Source organism: Erinaceus europaeus, chromosome 9 (genome assembly GCF_950295315.1).
Source record: "Erinaceus europaeus chromosome 9, mEriEur2.1, whole genome shotgun sequence".
Classification (NCBI taxonomy): Eukaryota; Metazoa; Chordata; class Mammalia; order Eulipotyphla; family Erinaceidae; genus Erinaceus; species Erinaceus europaeus.
The window spans coordinates 81,878,928-81,896,601 of record NC_080170.1 but is presented as its reverse complement, the minus strand read 5'-3'; the positions used below and the strand labels follow the sequence as shown (position 1 = coordinate 81,896,601).

The window sequence follows — 17,674 nt, the reverse complement described above, 5'->3', positions numbered from 1 at the left end:
AGATCACATCTGCCTAAAAGGATGCTTTTTTCTAACTCACACAAAGGCTCTCTAGAGGCTAGCAACGGCTCTGTGCCAGTGGGTGTTCATGGGAGATGGAAAAAGAGAACAAAGGCAAGCTGGGGCTAGGGAAGACTGTGGGGCAGACACAGGCAGTGGAGGCTCCATTTACCACCCCCCTACTCTCTCTGTGGCACTCCCTGCCCCACCACCAGGAGTCCAGGCCCTGATTCCTTCCTCTTTCCTATGAGGATAAACATGCTCTTAAAGAATACTGTCTTAAAGTGCTGCCTCTTCTAGAAGAAGCTGCATTTGTACAGAAACTGAATTTTAAATAATAATTTTTGTTATTACTGGTTTATAAAATTAACCACTTTAAAATTAACAATTTAAAAGTGAGTGTATATACTACACACTACACCCAACAGCAAAGTTCTTTTTTTTTTCTCTTTTAATTTTTTCATTGGGGAATCAACGTTCCACATTTGGCAGCAAATACAATAGTTTGTACATGCACAATACCTCCCAGTTTTCCACACAATAATACAACCCCCGCTAGGTCCTCTGTCATCCTTTTTGGACCTGCACTGTCCCCTCCACCCACCCCAAAGTCTTTTACTTTGGTGCAATATGCCAATTCCAGTTCTGGTTCTACTTATGTTTTTTCTTCTGATCCTGTTTTTCAACTTTTGCCTGAGAGTGAGATCATCCCATATTCATCCTTCTGTTTCTGACTTATTTCACTTAACATGAATTTTTTAAGGTTCATCCAAGATCGGCTGAAAATGGTGAAGTCACCATTTTTAATAGCTCAGTGGTATTCCATTGTGTATATAGACCACAACTTGCTCAGCCACTCATCTGTTGTTGGACACTTGGGTTGCTTCCAGGTTTTGGCTATTACAAATTGTGCTGCTAAGAACATATGTGTACACAGATCTTTTTAGATGGGTGTGTTGGGTTCCTTAGGATAGATCCCCAGGAGAGGAATTGAAGGATCATAACAGCAAAGTTCTTATCACCCCTCCCAGCCTCTTTTCTGATAATCACTATACTTCTCAGAAATTCTAAAAAGCAGTTTGGAGAAACTCAAGTCTCAGTCAATAATATGTAATATCCTGGCTCAACATATGTCTGCCTGACTATGTGAAAAGTGTGTTGGGCAGGGGATAGTGCTACAAAGAGGAGTAAGTGGTGGTACTGGCTTTCAAGGAGCTGTGTTTTATAGAGAGACTGAAGGCAAATAGGCAAATGAGCATGCTTTATAAGAGTGTGGAGATGCCATGGGAGATGGGACAGGGACTACGGGGATACTGAAGGAGAACTCTCAGTGAACTTAAGGTTAAGTATCAGCAGGGCACCTACCAGTGACCCTGACATCACATGACCCAACCCACAACATCTGCAGGGATAACCTGATACATACATGCATGCATGTGTGCACACGTGTATGTATTTGCTTAGATATATATTGACTCAAATATGTTTTAATAAAAACACACTTATACACATGCACAGATATCTGCTGGGAAGTGTGAGTTAGCAAGCAATTAACAGGCGTGGTGGGGTGGATAGGTGGGTACAATGGAACTTAATGTGAAGGTCTGGGTGCTCCTCAGAGTCTGTTCATTTTGGACAAGGAACCCATAAACATATGGCTTGGACAATTTCCTGATGCTCAGTACTCTTTTATCCTTTTTACTTTCTTTGTTCTTTAGAAAATAAAATTGAAATAGGATTTTTCTAGAAGGCAAAGGAGACAATAAATCAGGTTGACTTGCAGAATGAGTTGCTGTGGGGGATGAGCCGTGCTGTGGAGAATATGCTCTTCTACAGGAACCAAACGAGATAGTTTCTCAGAACTGCCCAGGGAGGGAGTGAAAGTTACTAATATCTAGTATTTATCAAGCTCTTACTACAGGTCAGGAGTTATAGAAAATTATTTTTTACTTATTTTTGTTAGAGAAGAAAACATTTATTTACTTATTAATTTTTATTAGAGCACGATTCAGCTCTGGTGTACGGTGGCACTAGACATTGAACTTAGGGCCGTTGGTGCCCCAGGCATGAAAAATTTTTTTCATAACTACTATGCTATCTCCTCAGCTCCCTGGTTGAAAACATACAATAACTCAAAACTCAGAGTAGTTCTGAGAGAATGTTGCCATTACTGCCATTAATTTTTATCTTTAATAGACTTTTTTCTTTTTAAAGATGTATTCACTTATGAGAGACAGAGACAGACAGAGAGAAAACAAAGACCAGAGCATCCCTCTGATATATACAAGTGCAGGAATGAAACTGAGGACCTCATGTTGAAAGTCCAATGCTTTACTCACTGCGTCACCTCCCAGGTCATAATCATTATCTTCCTTTTGTAGAAGAGGAACTGAAGCTCAGAGAAGTTCAGTGAAGTTTAGGGTAAACTAAATAGGGGCTGAGTCAGAATTCACATTCAAACCCTATTGGAATTATACACTATAATCTTGTAACATACTACTAATCACAAATAGAAAAAAATTCAGGGGGTCGGGCGGTAGCGTAGTAGGTTAGGCTCAGGTGACACAAAGCTCAAGGACCGGCAGAAGAATCCCGGTTCGAGCCCCTGGCTCCCCACCTGCAGGGGAGTCGCTTCACAGGTCTGCAGGTGTCTTTCTCTCCCCCTCTCTGTCTTCCCCTCCTGTCTCCATTTCTCTCTGCCCTATCCAACAACGAATGACATCAACAACAACAATAATAACCACAACAAGGCTACAACAACAAGGGCAACAAAAAAGGGGGAAAAAAAAGAAAAAATTTCAAATCCTGTTCTATCATATTCTGTTATCCCTTATAAAGAATCTAGAAATCAAAATGATTATGTTCAATGGTGTAAGAAGTGAAAAAAAAATCAAGTGGTTTTGCTCATATGTAGATTATAGATAATTAAATAACACACACTTCCAGAAAAGGTAACCAAACTATATCTCAGACAGTGAGAAGTATGGTAGCAATGGGGGAGGGGGGAGAAGTACAGAACTTTGATGATGGGTCTGGTGGTATAATTGTATCATCTTGTAAACCACTGATAAATCACTACTAAAATGCTTTAAAAAGAAACCAGAGATCAATAACTGTTCACTTCCTAGTTCTTTCTCTGAAAAATATTCCAATCAAAGTGACCTGTACATGTGGCTAAAAAGCAGTATGTCCTTGTCTTTATTCTGTGCATGTCCATATTTCTTCGAAGCAACCACTGAATACTTTGCTGGTGAAGTGAGAAGCCTATTTTTCCCTTTCTTTCTTCCTTTCTTTCTTTCTTTCTTCCTTCCTTTCTTTCTTTCTTTCTTTCTTTGCCACCAGGGTTATTGCTGGGGTTCAGTGCCTACAGTATGAAACCACTGCTCCTGGAGGCTATATTTTTCCCCTTTTGTTGCCCTTGTTTTTTTAAATTTTTATCATTGTTGTGGTTATTATTGTTGTTGTTACTATTATTGTTGATGTTACTATTGTTGTTGGATAGGACAGAGAGAAATGGAGAGAGGAGGGTAAGACAGAGAGGGGGAGAGAAATATAGACACCTGCAGACCTGCGTCACCACTTGTGAAGCTACCCCCCTGCATGTGGGGAGCCAGGGGCTTGAACCGAGGTCCTTATGCCAATCCTTGTGCTTCGTACCATGTGTGCTTAACCTGCTGTGCTACCAGCTGACCCCTGAGAAGCCTACTTTTAAAAGCCATCTAGGAGCCAAGTGGTGGCTTGAGTGGTAGAAAGCACAAGTTACCATACACAGCGATCCAAGTTCTCCCAGGTCACCTTCTTCTCCTAGTCAAGAAGCAGGGGGAATGCTTCATGAGCAGTGGAACAGTACTGCATATCTGTCTGTATGTCTCTCTATCTCTTTTGATTTCTCTATGTGTCTCACAAGGAACAAAGAAAAGAAAAGTGAAAAGAAGAGAAAAGAAAAAAAAGGGTGGAAGGAGGAAGAGAGAAAGACTGCCAGAAATGAAGCAGTAACAAGCACCAACCTCTAAGATAAACTTGGTGGCAAAAATAAAATAGATCAGCAATTTCTACAAAACTCGATTTCCTTTGAAAGCAATCAGTCAATCAGATCTCTCTGTCTTGACAGTCAGTTGGCAGTCATTTATCATGGGAACTGTCCTGTTCAGTGAAACAGGCTTGTCCTATGCCCTTGAATGTCAGATTCCCTGTCCTTCCTAGTTGAAAATCAGTTAATAGGATCATTGGTTAACCTCCCTTAGTTGCCTGTATGTACCCCCTGAAAATAATGTTCTATGTTTGCCATCTAACAGAGACAATGAGTTTAATGATGGGAGAGTCAGGGCAGTATAGGAGGTATTCAGAGGTATCTACTGAACTCTATAAACGTTTTCATCTTTCCAGGTGTTGGCCCTGCTTTCAATCAGAGTAGAAAACTTGGGCGGGTAGAGGGCAGCAGATCTTGCCTCAAATATTGAAGAAAATCACAAGAGAGATGATAAGGGCACCTTGGAGAATAAATTAAGTTGTTGCTTCTTAACTCCACCAAGGGTGTTTTTCTTAAGGTCTCCTTTTTTGGGGTGGGGTGAAAACTAGAGCTATGGATAGTTTTACAGAGTCAATGAAAACACTAGACCAAGAAATGGCAGAAATAGTAGGTAAATTCTACATGACTTCAGGGAGGGCTGAACAAAGGAGTACAAAGAGTTGGAAAAGTGATTCTTGGAACAAATAAAAGAGGAATACTAAAGCTTTAAGATATATCCACAAGGGGAGTCGGGCTGTAGCTCAGTGGGCTAAGCGCAGGTGGCGCAAAGCACAAGGACTGGCATAAGGAGCCCAGTTCGAACCCTAGCTCCCCACCTGCAGGGGAGTCGCTTCACAGGCGGTGAAGCAGGTCTGCAGGTGTCTATCTTTCTCTCCCCCTCTCTGTCTTCCCCTCCTCTCTCCGTTTCTCTCTGTCCTATCCAACAACGACGACAACAACAATAATAACTACAACAATAAAACAACAAGGGCAACAAAAGGGAATAAATAAAGAAAAAAGAAAAAAAAGATATATCCACAAACAGCAATTTCCTGATTTTTAATATTCTCTGCAGGAATCACAGTTAATTCCTATAGTTCCTTCCTCATATTAAAACTGTATCCCAAGGAAATACCAACCTTGCATCCAAAGACAAGAGCAATCCAGACATCAGAGTACCGGGATGCACAGAAGTATGTGCTGGTCAGAGAGCAGGCCACATCTCTCCTTGTTACCTAGAAGGGGCAGAAAGTCAGGACTGAGAGTACCCACCATTACCAGAAACATATAGCAGATCTCTGTGAACTTCCTGGACTTTGAATGTCTCCACAAAGGATATAATTTAAATGAGAATGATGGAGTTTAACTGATACCTGAGTGAATACTTGGTGGTGACAGGGCTGACCCCTCCATTGAGTGTTTTGCTACCACAATGATTCAAATTAGTACATGACCAAAACTGTGAATTATTTTACTTGATGTCCCTATTTGTCAGCAGTAGAACCCTTAAATAGTAAACCTATAACTTCAAGATTTCACTTCATTCCTCTGCACCTTGTGGAGACAAATAACAACTATCTCACGAAATATGAGGTACGGGACTTAGCTGTGTCCTTTACCTGTACTGTTTCACTTAATTTCACCAGATCCCTATGAAATAAGTATTATTATTAGCTCCATTTTACCTGTGAGGAAAGAGAAACTTATAAATGATTTTCCATAGGTTCTATGTCTTGCAAGTGGTAGATCTGAGACTTGAACCAAAGACCACCTCATAATTTTACCAGGGTCAGTCAGAGGAAGACAGCTTCCTGCAGTGGAAAGTTTTTAGAGATAACTGCCAGAAAGGTTCCAGAGTGTTGATACTGCAAGGGGTGAACAGCACATCCACTCTGACAATAAGGGGCATGGTATTCATGACAGTTACTGTTCCTGACTCCCCCTCTTCCAGGGGCAATATATTTTCTTGTTTGGAAGATGATCATGTGGTACAAGCTATTGAGACAATGACTATAGGTACCCACAAAAATCAGTCCTTCAGTTTAGGAATTAAATTCGTTAGGGGTTGGGCCTCTCACCGTCATACTGACACCAAGAATCTGGAGACACTGGATGGGATCAGTCAGCACCCATGTCATGAGCAGGATCATGTCAGCTACCACCAGAGCTGCCACCAACCCCAGCAGCTGTAGGTCTTTGATTATCTGCAAGAGAGGCAAGAGTGTAGCTTTTCTTAGCTTGCTGGCAACATGAGATAGGGATGAGAGTAATTTATGTGATCTGAGCTATATGTTCAGGATTTGTCCTAAGGAACTTCAAATCTAGCAGTCAAAAGATGAAAAAGACACTGAACATTCTGAACATTGAACATGCACAATAATTTCTTCCTTCCTTTCTTTCTTTTTTCCTTTCTTTCTTTCTTTCTTTCTTTCTTTCTCTCTCTCTCTCTCTCTCTTTTCTTTTTTGTCTCTAGGGTTATTTCTGGGGCTCTGTGCCTGCACTATGAATCCACTGCTCATGGAGGCCATTTTTCCCATTTTGTTGCCCTTGTTGTTACTGTTATTGCTGCTGCTGCTATTGTTGTTGTTGTACAGGACAGAGAGAAACTGAGAGAGGAGGGGAAGACAGAGAGGGGAGAGAAAGACAGACACTTGGAGAACTGCTTCACCGCTTGTGAAGTCACCCCCCTGCAGGTGGGGAATCAGGGGCTTGAACTGGGATCTTTACTCCGTGGTGGTCCTTGCACTTTATGCCATGTGCACTTAACCTGCTTTGCTACTGCCTGGCCCCCACACAATGATTTCTATGTCCACATCATCACAATCACGAGTAAACACTCCCATTTGTTTCTTTTTTTCTTTTTTTCTTTTTCCTCCAGGGTTATTGCTGGGCTCGGTGCCTGCACCATGAATCCACCGCTCCTGGAGGCCATTTCTCCCCCTTTTTGTTGCCCTAGTTGTTGCAGCCTCGTTGCGGTTATTATTGCCATTGTTGATGTTGCTTTGTTGTTGGATAGGACAAAGAGAAATGGAGAGAGGAGGGGAAGACAGAGAGAGAGGGGAGAGAAAGATAGACACCTGCAGACCTGCTTCACCGCCCGTGAAGCGACTCCCCTGCAGGTGGGGAGCCGGGGGCTCGAACCGGGATCCTTACGCCAGTCCCTGCGCTTTGCGCCACGTGCGCTTAACCCACTGCGCCACCGCCCGACTCCCTATTTTTTTCTTTTATATGTCTTTTCTCATGAAACCTTTCTCTTTGTGGGGTGCTCCCATATGGTAGCCAGGAGCCTAAACTGGGTCCGTACACACAGTAAAATGTATACTCACTTGGGAGAGCACCCCACAGCCCCCAAGTCATGTGTGCAATTCACTGCATGTTACTTATAACTCCATAATATTGTTTTAAAAAATGAATCAATTTTTCTAGAGGGATAAGTGAATTTCGTGTCTTTTAGGCAATCCATTTCATATTACTCAATTACTCATAGCTGAGTTACTGAAAAATATTCATAATTCAATAACATTTCATTTAACAATTTTTCATCATTCCAGAGAAGTAAATTCCAGTTGAGTGATATATAGGTCTTGGATTGGGTTTATAACCAAAGATTTTGGTAATTAGGTTTTGAAGTTTGAGCAGCTTTATCAGGGAACCTTAAAATAGGGGAGAGTGTTTAGAATGGCAACTAATATCAGAGACATATAGGAGATATGGCTGCCATGTAGCTTTTTTTTTTTCCAACCAGGATTATTGCTGGGGCTCAGTGCTAGCACTATGAATCCACCACTCCCAGTGGCCTCTTTTTCTTTCTATTTTTTCATTTGATAGGATGGGAGAAATTGAGAGGGGAAGGGGAGATAAAAAGGGAGAGAAAAAGACAGACATCTGCAGACTTGGTTTACTGTTCATGAAGCTTCTCCCTACAGGTGGGGGGTGGGGGCTTGAACCCAGGTCTTTGTGCAAGGTAACATGTATGCTCAACTGGGTGCATCACCACCCAGCTCTTGCCACATAACTTATATGGCTGATATTAGCTGCTATACTGGTGTCCTCTACCTTGCTAACTTTGCCAGGCCCATTTTTCTTAGTGCAGATAATGTTTTTTTAATGAAAAATAAACCATGCTACTTATTTGCTATAGCTCCTCTGTAATCATTCTCCCTCCCTCCACTACCAGTTCATGCCTTGTGCTAAGCAGCAGTCTTTCTGGACATTTTGTTTTCCCTTAAACTGGTTCCAGATATTGACCAGCTCACACATCCCCGTAGCAGTGAGGTAAGGGTATGTGCGTATGAAGCAGGAACTATTTTCTTTTTTTTCTTTCTTTCTTTCTTGGGTAATTAATATTTTACATTCAACAGTAAATACAATAGTTTGGGGACTATTTTCAAGACCCATTTTCTCATGACACTGAATCCAGCCTTGTAGACTTGAGGATATGTGAGGTCACATGACTCCAGGGTTTAAAGTGAGGTACAGGAAATTCAGGTGGTTGTGAAAGGGCCAGACCTAGTAATCTAGTACATGCTTCCCTAGCTTTTAATCAAAAGTGAAGTTGCAGTCTGCAATCAGTATGTACTTGCTGCCTACTCACCACTCTTCTGTCAGGGACCCTTTGGGTAAACACCTTGTAGAGTCGCCAGCTCTTCCCCAGAATAGGGCCAAACACCAGGGAGGTCCCAATGCACAGCATGGATAGTCTAATCTACAGGTAGGAAGGGACAGAAATAAGAGACATGAGAGGAATCTTTGTCAGTTCTCCACATGTTCTGATCTGCTAAACAGAGGGTATGGGGATTTACTGACTAAATGTTCCAGGGATTACCTTTGAAAGTGCCCACAGCAAGGATAAAGGTAACAACCACCCCACGGGGGAGCGGGGGGAGTGATTTTTAAAAACTATCAAAACTGTGGCATTATAGTCAAAACAAAAACTCAAGACTTCAACTACCTGGATGAGAGTTTCCATTGAACTTCCTACTAAAGCACCTTGATCTTGAACCCCAAAGAGGTAAGCACTGCTGTAAGTTAGACAACTTCCCAGTAAGGTCACAATGTTCAGATTGGGACTGGACATCTTCACAATCCTAAAGGAAACAAGGAAGAGAGATACAATCATGGCCCTTTTGTTTTTTAAATTATCTTTATTTATTATAGGATAGAGATAGTCAGAATTTGAGAGGGAAGGGGGTGATACGGAGAGACACAGAGACACTTGCAACTCTGCTTCTTCACCACTTGTGAGACTTTGCCCCTGCCGGTGGGGACCAAGAGCTCGAACCTGTGTTATTGCACACTGTAACATGTGAACTCAACCAGATGCACCACCATCCGGCCCCCAATCATGACCCTTTGCCCTGGAAGTGAACAGAACCTTCCCACTAGCATATCTCTAATGGATCCTCAGATTAAAGGGCCAATGGGGAAAAAAAAACATTTTACAGCTCTCTAAAAATGTTTATGATTTAAATTTATTTTTCAAAAAACATCTAAGTTCTGCCACTTTTTACTCATTAAATTCCAAGCCTTTTAAAAACAAGATTTACTTTTAAAAACAGGTGGTAACAAAAAAAAAGTTACAAAATTTCCATAAAGTTTCTGGTTGCCAAGAGACTGCTATTTGTAGCTTGGTGAACAAAGAGCTAGCAGGTAGATATCTAAAGAGATATAGTTTATTTTTATTTTCATTTTATTGTTGAAGAAATGTTGGTTTACCAGACTGTAGTTGTCTTAGGGGTATAATTTCACATCTCTCTAAAACATGTGTTAGCACACTTCACCCACCACCAAAGTACCATAAAGAGACAATTTAAAGTCTTTTGATAGGAGCTACAAGGTAAACTACTATTTGAAAAAAATGGTTTGGGAACTTTTGCACACACTGTTTATTTGATATATAAAATTGTTTTACTCTTACTACTTGACCTAGAGGGAAAGAAGAAACAGGAAGTGAAAGCAGGAAATTTGAGAAGGGTATCTATCTATCTATCTATCTATCGCTCTCATGAATCCAGGGTCTTATGCATGTGTAACCAATCACTGAGGGTCAATCTTTTCATTATTTGAGAGAAAGAGGGGGGGGGAGAAAAGAGATAAAGGGAGAAAACATAGCACCACTCCATCATCTATGGAACTTTCCCAAGGCAGTCTGTTATGCTCATAGGTGGTGCTAAGGCTTAAATCTAGTACCTCACACACACACTCAGTCATGTGTTCTGTTGGGTGAACTATCTCCCAACCCTCCTCCAGGGGTTTTAAATGAGTTCACAGAGAACTCTGAAGATTAGAGAGAGATGCAGGGCAATCAGGATCTCAGGCAAATCTTGGGCACCAACAGAGGATCAGGACAGAGTAGAAATGTGTAACTGGCTCATCTAAGAGGAACACCAGGCTAATACTAGGTAGTGACAGTCAATACCTAAGAAGCGAAAGTGCTAAAAACAGGTTATTTAGTCTAAATAATGTCTTCTACATAATGAAATGTATACTAACAGTTATTTGATAACATAGTGAGTTACACTTTTATTTTGAAATAATATCTAAGGGTGAGAGCATTCTTTTATTTTGTCATAGCCAGAGTTTCAGTATTCTTGACTGACTTTATCAGACGGGGTGGGGACAGAGAGAGAAGAGATAGAGAGAGAGAGATACAATAGCATCAAAGCTCCCTCCAATGGTGGCCAGGATCATATGTGTTTTGTATATGGTAAAGTAGACACAATATCCAGGTGAGCTATTTTGAAAGCTTGCTAAGCATTCTTATCTATGCACCTGGATTATCTGGCTGACCATGTTAGAGGTCAAAGTCAAAGCAAGTTGCTTAGTACAGCCTCTAGTAATGATAGGGGAACCAATGAGGAGATATTAAGCAAACTCTTTAATAGTGCTGAATTTTTCAACGTCATGATCACTACTGGCTTAGCTTGGTTACTTGTGTTTGGAAGCATAATTAGTTATACCATACACACAAGAGTACCAAACCACCTCTCTGGAACTTTAAGTCCCTGGTGTGGTCACTATAAAACAATGAGTCCAGTTAAACTTAACTAGGTCTTTGAGTAAAAATCTTGATCTTTTCCCCTCCCTCTATAAATGAGAACAGTTTTCATGTATCCTCCTTGTAGAAAGAGTTATAAACATTCAATAAAGCAATATGACAAAGTCAGTAGCACAGGGCCTTGTTCATATAAACAAATGTTACCAATGTTACCTTGTGACAGTATTAATTTTACCATCTTCTAGGCTTTAGAAAGCTAGGAATCATCTTTCATCACCGATACTGAATCAATTACCAGGTTCTTTCCCTTATTATTTCTTTTTTTTTTTAAGAGTATCTTTTATTATTTTTTATTTATTTACTTATTTTCCTTTTTGTTGCCCTTGTTTAACATTGTTGTGGTTATTAATGTCATTGTTGTTGGATAGGACAGAGAGAAATGGAGAGAGGAGGGGAAGACATAGAGGAGGAGAGAAAGACAGACACCTGCAGACCTGCTTCACAGCTTGTGAAGCGACTCCCCTGCAGGTGGGGAGCCGGGGGCTCGAACTGAGATCCTTACGCAGGTCCTGGCGATTTGCGCCACGTGCGCTTAACCCGCTGCACCACCGCCCGACTCCCTCCCTTATTATTTCAAAACCTTTCCCTCACTGTCCCTCCATTCCTGCTACCACATATATCTAGTATACAATCATTTTAGGAGGAATGCAACTGGAGTCAGGTGTGACAGATGGGAATCCCGGTTCTGCTACTCACAGCTGTGTGACTTTTGAGTACGTCATTTAACTCAACTCCCTTGGGTACCTGTCTCCTCATCTGCGAGCAATGAAGAGATCATCTTTTCCATTCACCTACTCACTGGTTATTGTGAGGATCAAATAAATTATTAGCTGAACTCTTCAAAAACTCAAAGACAATGCAAAAAAAAAAAAAAAGGTAAATGAGATTTTTTTTGGTGTGACCTTCAACTCTATGTAATGCCATTTCCCCCCATCCTAATACATCTTGTCAATTACTTTCAGACTAATTTTCTTAAAATATAATGTACATCATTTAGCAAATGAGTTATGTGTACAAAGAACAATTTTCTTTGTTTGCCTTAAATATTCTGTACCCACATTTAAGATGTAGCATTAACCTACCTCCACTCATTCATTCAAATCTGCCTCCTGTTACCACACCTTCACAATGTGGATGTATGGAGAGAAATCTTTCCCCTGGCTCTGTTGCCTGTTCCCATAAGAGACAATGCATGGTGATTATTGACTACTGAATTAGGAACAATGCTAACAACTCCACAAAGCATCCATTAAGTAATACTTTAGAAAGACCATTATTAATACTGTTTTACCCAAGAGGGCACAGTCAGAAACTAGGTCAGTAGTACACTGGGCAGGGTCCTGCAGATTCAGTGAAAAGGCTGTTCTCCCTCATGACTACTCAGAAGATTCTAGCCATGATCTATGATCCCCTCACCAAGCAGCTGCCTAGGTTTCACACTCACATATTTGTGTTGTCTCAATCACTGATGTTCCTTTCTTAATTCTTCTCTAGACCCATTTTATCTGAGCAATCAGGTCTCCTTTCATGTAATTCAGTACTGCACAAAATCCTGATTAAGAAATTCTCGGCTTTAAGAGTGGTAACTCGGGTTAAGCGCAAAGGGCAAGGGCTGGTGTAAGGATCCCGGTTCGAGCCCCTGGCTTCCCACCTGCAGGGGAGTCGCTTCACAGGCAGTGAAGCAAGTCTGCAGGTGTCTATCTTTCTCTCCCCCTCTCTGTCTTCCCCTCCTCTCTCCATTTCTCTCTGTCCTATCTAACAATGATGACATCATCAACAACAATGATAACTATACAACAACAATAATAACTACAACAACAATGAAAAACAAGGGCAACAAAAAGGGAAAATAAATAATAAAAAAGAGTGGTGTTACTTCCTGAGTTAGAATAAACTCAGTTTAGTTATATTTGACAAGATATATATTACACAAGATATTTTATTTCAGAAGTTTAATTTATTTAATAAATTATTTTTTATTAATTTATTTAATAAATTTATTTTTCAAACGAATATTATAGACTTACATATCCATTTTTGGTGTTTTTCATAGGTGCATATTTCGAGTTTTTCCTGAAAACTTGCTTCAGTGAAAAAGTGAATAGAAAATGATTGATCTATTCTGTTTTGCCAAGTTAACACCTGCAAAAGTACTAAAAGGTGAATCATCTCCAATTCAGTAGGTGAATAATGTCTGGAGAATGCCTTTGCTACTTGATGGGAATTCAATCACCAATGCCATTTATATTTTTCTGTTGAACTAAAAGGTGAAGTCTTCATGTGCTGAATATTTTAATCAACCACAAACACATAATTTCTACAAAGCTGGAAGATTCAAATATTATGCACTCGTAAACAGCCAATGACATTGAGATTATCTATGCTCTATTTATGAAGTGATAAAAAAAAAAAAACGAACACCTAGACAAGGTTACCAGCAATCAGAAACAAAGTGGAATTTAAGAAAATAGGGCTATATAGCTCTGGTATCTCCTGCCCTCAACCCCCATTCATTTGTTGAATGCAATGTAAAATAAGAGTTTTCTTGATTTTTCTATTTGAAAGCAAGGACTTGTTATATATAATTAAATGCCTTTATCTGCAAAGCCTATGTAATACTATATTATCATTTAAATAATCTTTAATGAATTAAGATGAATGACATTCACCAGATCCCAGTTATGATATTTAAAAAATCTTGATCAAATATTGTTTTCTGGACTTGGTTTATTCTATTTGGAGTTCTGAAGGAGTTATTGATTACTTTGTTCTTTTCTTCTTGATGATGATTAAGGACTGAGTTTGGAAACATGCTTGTGAATGAGACTGAGGGGACTTCTCGACTTGTAACTTGTAGAAGACTCTCCTAAATTGTCACAAAGTGATGCTACATGAGTTGATATAAATAGCACAATTGAACTCTAAACATATCTAAACTAAAAATGAGTATCTCTCTTTTTTTGCCATTTTTTATATGTGGTTAATGGTGGTTTACAAGATTGTAAGATTACAATTACACTATCCCCATTCTCCCAACCATAAAAACCATAGTTCTCACTAAGTCTTAGTTTGTTTAATTCTGTTTTTGTTCCTGTGAGTTCATGTGTTTCATTTCTCTAGATGAATCTTTTTTCAGATAGCTTTTTAATTACACAATATTAAATCATGGGAGTTCAGGAAGCTGGTTCAGCAGTAGTACACGTGTGTGGAATTCTGATTAATCTACTGTGACACCTTGGACAGCACCAAGAACAAAAATGGACCATGCTCCAGTGGAGCAACGCTTTTGTGTCTCTCCCTCTTTCTTTCTTTCTTTCTTTCTTTCTTTCTTTCTTTCTTTCTTTCTTTCTTTCTTTCTTTCTTTCTTTAATTTTCTTTTTATTTATTCCTCTCTTAGGGATATACCCCAAGGACTCCTTATAACACCCAACCAAAAAGAGGTGTGTACACCTATGTTCATAGCAGCACAATTCCTAATAGCTAAAACCTGGAAGCAACCCAGGTGCCCAACAACAGATAAGTGGCTGAGAGAGCTGTGGTATATATACACAATGGAATACTATGCAGCTATCAAGAACAATGAACCCACCTTCTCTGACCCATCTTGGACGGAGCTAGAAGGTATTATGTTAAGTGAGCTAAGTCAGAAAGATAAAGATGAGTATGGGATGATCCCACTCATCAACAGAAGTTGAGAAAGAAGATCTGAAAGGGAAACTAAAAGCAGGATTTGACTAAATCTGGAGTAGGGCACCAAAATAAAAACCCTGGGGTGAGGGTGAGGGAAGAGTCTCATCCTTCTGAAAGTGTACAAAGTGGCTTACAATGACAGAGATCCCTGACAGTAGCAGAATCAAAAGTTGGTTCAGTGCCTGTATGTTAAGGTAACAGGGGTACAGTCTGGGCAATGGTAAGAGTTTCAGGTGGCTGCCTTCGGTTCTTCCTATCATGGCTGAGAGCCTCATGGCACTACTGAATATAAAAGGCTGAAGATATTTTGGTGGCTCACAGCACTGTGGACTTCCACTAACATGGGTTTTGACCACTTGGCAAATCTCTACACTCCAAACCTTCACTGTCTCTTCATGTTCCTTCATGTCCCTTGCTTCCCCTCTAAGCATAGTGCTAAAATGAGGCTAAAGAAAAAATACAGAGAAGGGATAGTAACTGGACACTTGTGAAGCTTTTTGCTGTCCCACTCTCTTTGTTTCAGACACACACACACACACACACACACACACACACACACACACACACACACACACACACACACACACTTGTTTACTTGTCTCCAATGAAATCAGGTCACTTGAAAGATTCCTTTCCATTGGCTGAGTTCTTCCTGGAAAATTCCCCCAGGAAATGCTTTTGTCTAATATGTCTCTTACATTATGTATTGAGGGCCATGTAGGCCCAGTGATATGATGACAGCCCTCATCGAGCAGTTGATGGATGAGACTTCATCTTCACGACCACACAGATTACAGACTCTCAGCTGACATCTGCTCAGAGGTTAACAATATGCATCTCATTCCTTGGCTTCAGAAAAATCTGCTGATCTTGAACTGATTTGCTGCTTGCAGCTAGGGTAGGAAGCATGCTTCACAGCTAGTAAATTGTGTTTTGTCATAAGCTAAAACAGTCAGCCTTTCCTCTTACCCTTGGTGGGCCTGTCCTCTCTCAAACTGCCTGCTTCCCTGCAGTCAGAATGCTTGCATAGCTTTATTTTACTGGAGAAAGTAAGCTCCCTACCTGTTATATGTTAGCTCAGGCCCACAGCTGCTGAAGCTGAAGAGAAATTGGGAGAAGAAAGGCATTCTGCCTGTAGAATAACTAAATGGTTTGCAGTGGCTGGACCTGGTAAAATCTATGGCCCTAGAGGTCTTCCCTTTTCAGCTATTTCAGAGGCAAGTCTCATTTCCCTGCTGCTTATTAAGTCAGTTGTGCTTTGCATTTCTGCTTTTCTCCTTAAGCAAGAACAAAAGGCTGACCTGGTTACCCAAGCTGCATTAGAATTTACACATCAGTCAAAATATTTAGCCGTTAAGCGCAAAAGGGAACTTGCTAAATATTCTGCTCCCAAATTCTCCTTTAGATGACCTCATGTCTCGATGTATTATTAGCTTCTGTCATTTAAATTATCTTTCTATGTCAAACATTAATTCAATAATCCCTATATATAGCTACTTGTTTAAAGTATTAAGAAGAATTGGAGATAGGAAAGCAAATGAAATAATATTTGTCCTCTGCTCATCAGGACACCACTTCCCTGGCTTCTAGCTTTTCCACTGCAAAGACAATTTTCTTATTGTGTCTTTTCTTTGAAAATAGAACATGATTTAAATATAGCAGTCATTTCCTCAGTACTCGCTGGGCCTTTTAACAAAAATCTATGCATATCAGTGCATGTTTATTATAGGTATTTAAGTGACTGCATATAAAATTTTAGTGTACAAATTTTAGAATGCATAGTTATCCTGGAATATGCACAGGTATAAGGATCAATTTCATTTTATTTTTAAAGATTTATGTATTTATTATAAGAGAAGAAGGAGGGAGACAGAGAGACAGGGATAGACCAGAGCACTGCATAGCTCTGGTATAAGGTGATGCCAGGGGTTGAATCTACAACCTCTGGAGCTTCAGGAAAGCAAATTGGCTTTCTAGTAGACTGAGCTATCTCCCTAAGGGCTAATGTAAAAATACATCCATAAAAACATTTTGAAAGCCGAAATGTGAAAATTTAGACATAAAACAAATAGCTATTGTTTTACTATAATGGTTCAAATTTAGAACAGCAGTTTAAAAAAAAGCAGAACATAAGTTAATGAAAATGGAGGAAAAGCCTAAAGGGTACACTTAATAGAAAGCTTGTGTATTGTTAGATTTAAATTATGACCATACTTCACACTGATCTGAATATAAGTGTGGGGGGTGGGGCACAGAGAGAGTGAAGTAGACCACAGCCGCAATGCTTTTTTCTATGCAGTGGGAGCCATGCTTGAACCTGGGCCTCACACACACAGCAAAGCAGTGCATTAACCAAGTGAGTAATTTCACAAGTCCACCTCATGTTGATTTAAAAAAAAAAATAAAAGATTCAGAGCTTTGTGGTGCCTCATTTTGTAGAAGACATATATTACCAAATACTAGGACCTGGCTCAAGTCCCCAGTCTCCATTTGCAGGAAGAAATCATCACAAGAGGTGGAATAGTGCTGCAAATATCTTTCCTCTCTGTCTTGTGTTTCCTTTCTGACTCTTAACCCTCTACCAAGTAGAAAGAAAAATAAGGAAAAAAAATCACCACCGGGAACAGTGGAGCTGTGCGGACACACTGAGCCCCAGAGATAGCCTGGGTAGTAAACACACAAACAAACAAATAAATATTATTTTCCAGGGACTGGGAGATAACTTGCTTGGTAGAGCACACACTTTACTATGCACAAGGACCTAGGTTCAAGGCCGTGGCCACTACATGAAAGCATTTGTAAAGGGGAAGCTTTACAAGCAAGGAAACAGTTGCTATGATGTTTTTCCCGCTCTGTCTCTCACCCTGCCCCCCTTTTTTTTGCCTCCAGGGTTATTGCTGAAGCCCACTGCCTACACT

General features: G+C 40.2%; 1 protein-coding gene across 1 annotated transcript in view; it reads right to left on the bottom strand.

The window, feature by feature from the left end:
- GPR156 (G protein-coupled receptor 156) overlaps positions 1-17,674 on the bottom strand; it is a 67,268-nt gene that overhangs the window by 15,138 nt on the left and 34,456 nt on the right. Inside the window, exons 3-6 of the mRNA XM_007532098.2 lie at positions 8,961-9,096; positions 8,604-8,714; positions 6,088-6,213; positions 5,149-5,244 (exon numbers count right to left, since the gene is read on the bottom strand). Of these exons, the coding sequence (XP_007532160.1) occupies positions 5,149-5,244; positions 6,088-6,213; positions 8,604-8,714; positions 8,961-9,096 (469 nt within the window). The remainder of the gene's footprint in view (positions 1-5,148; positions 5,245-6,087; positions 6,214-8,603; positions 8,715-8,960; positions 9,097-17,674) is intronic.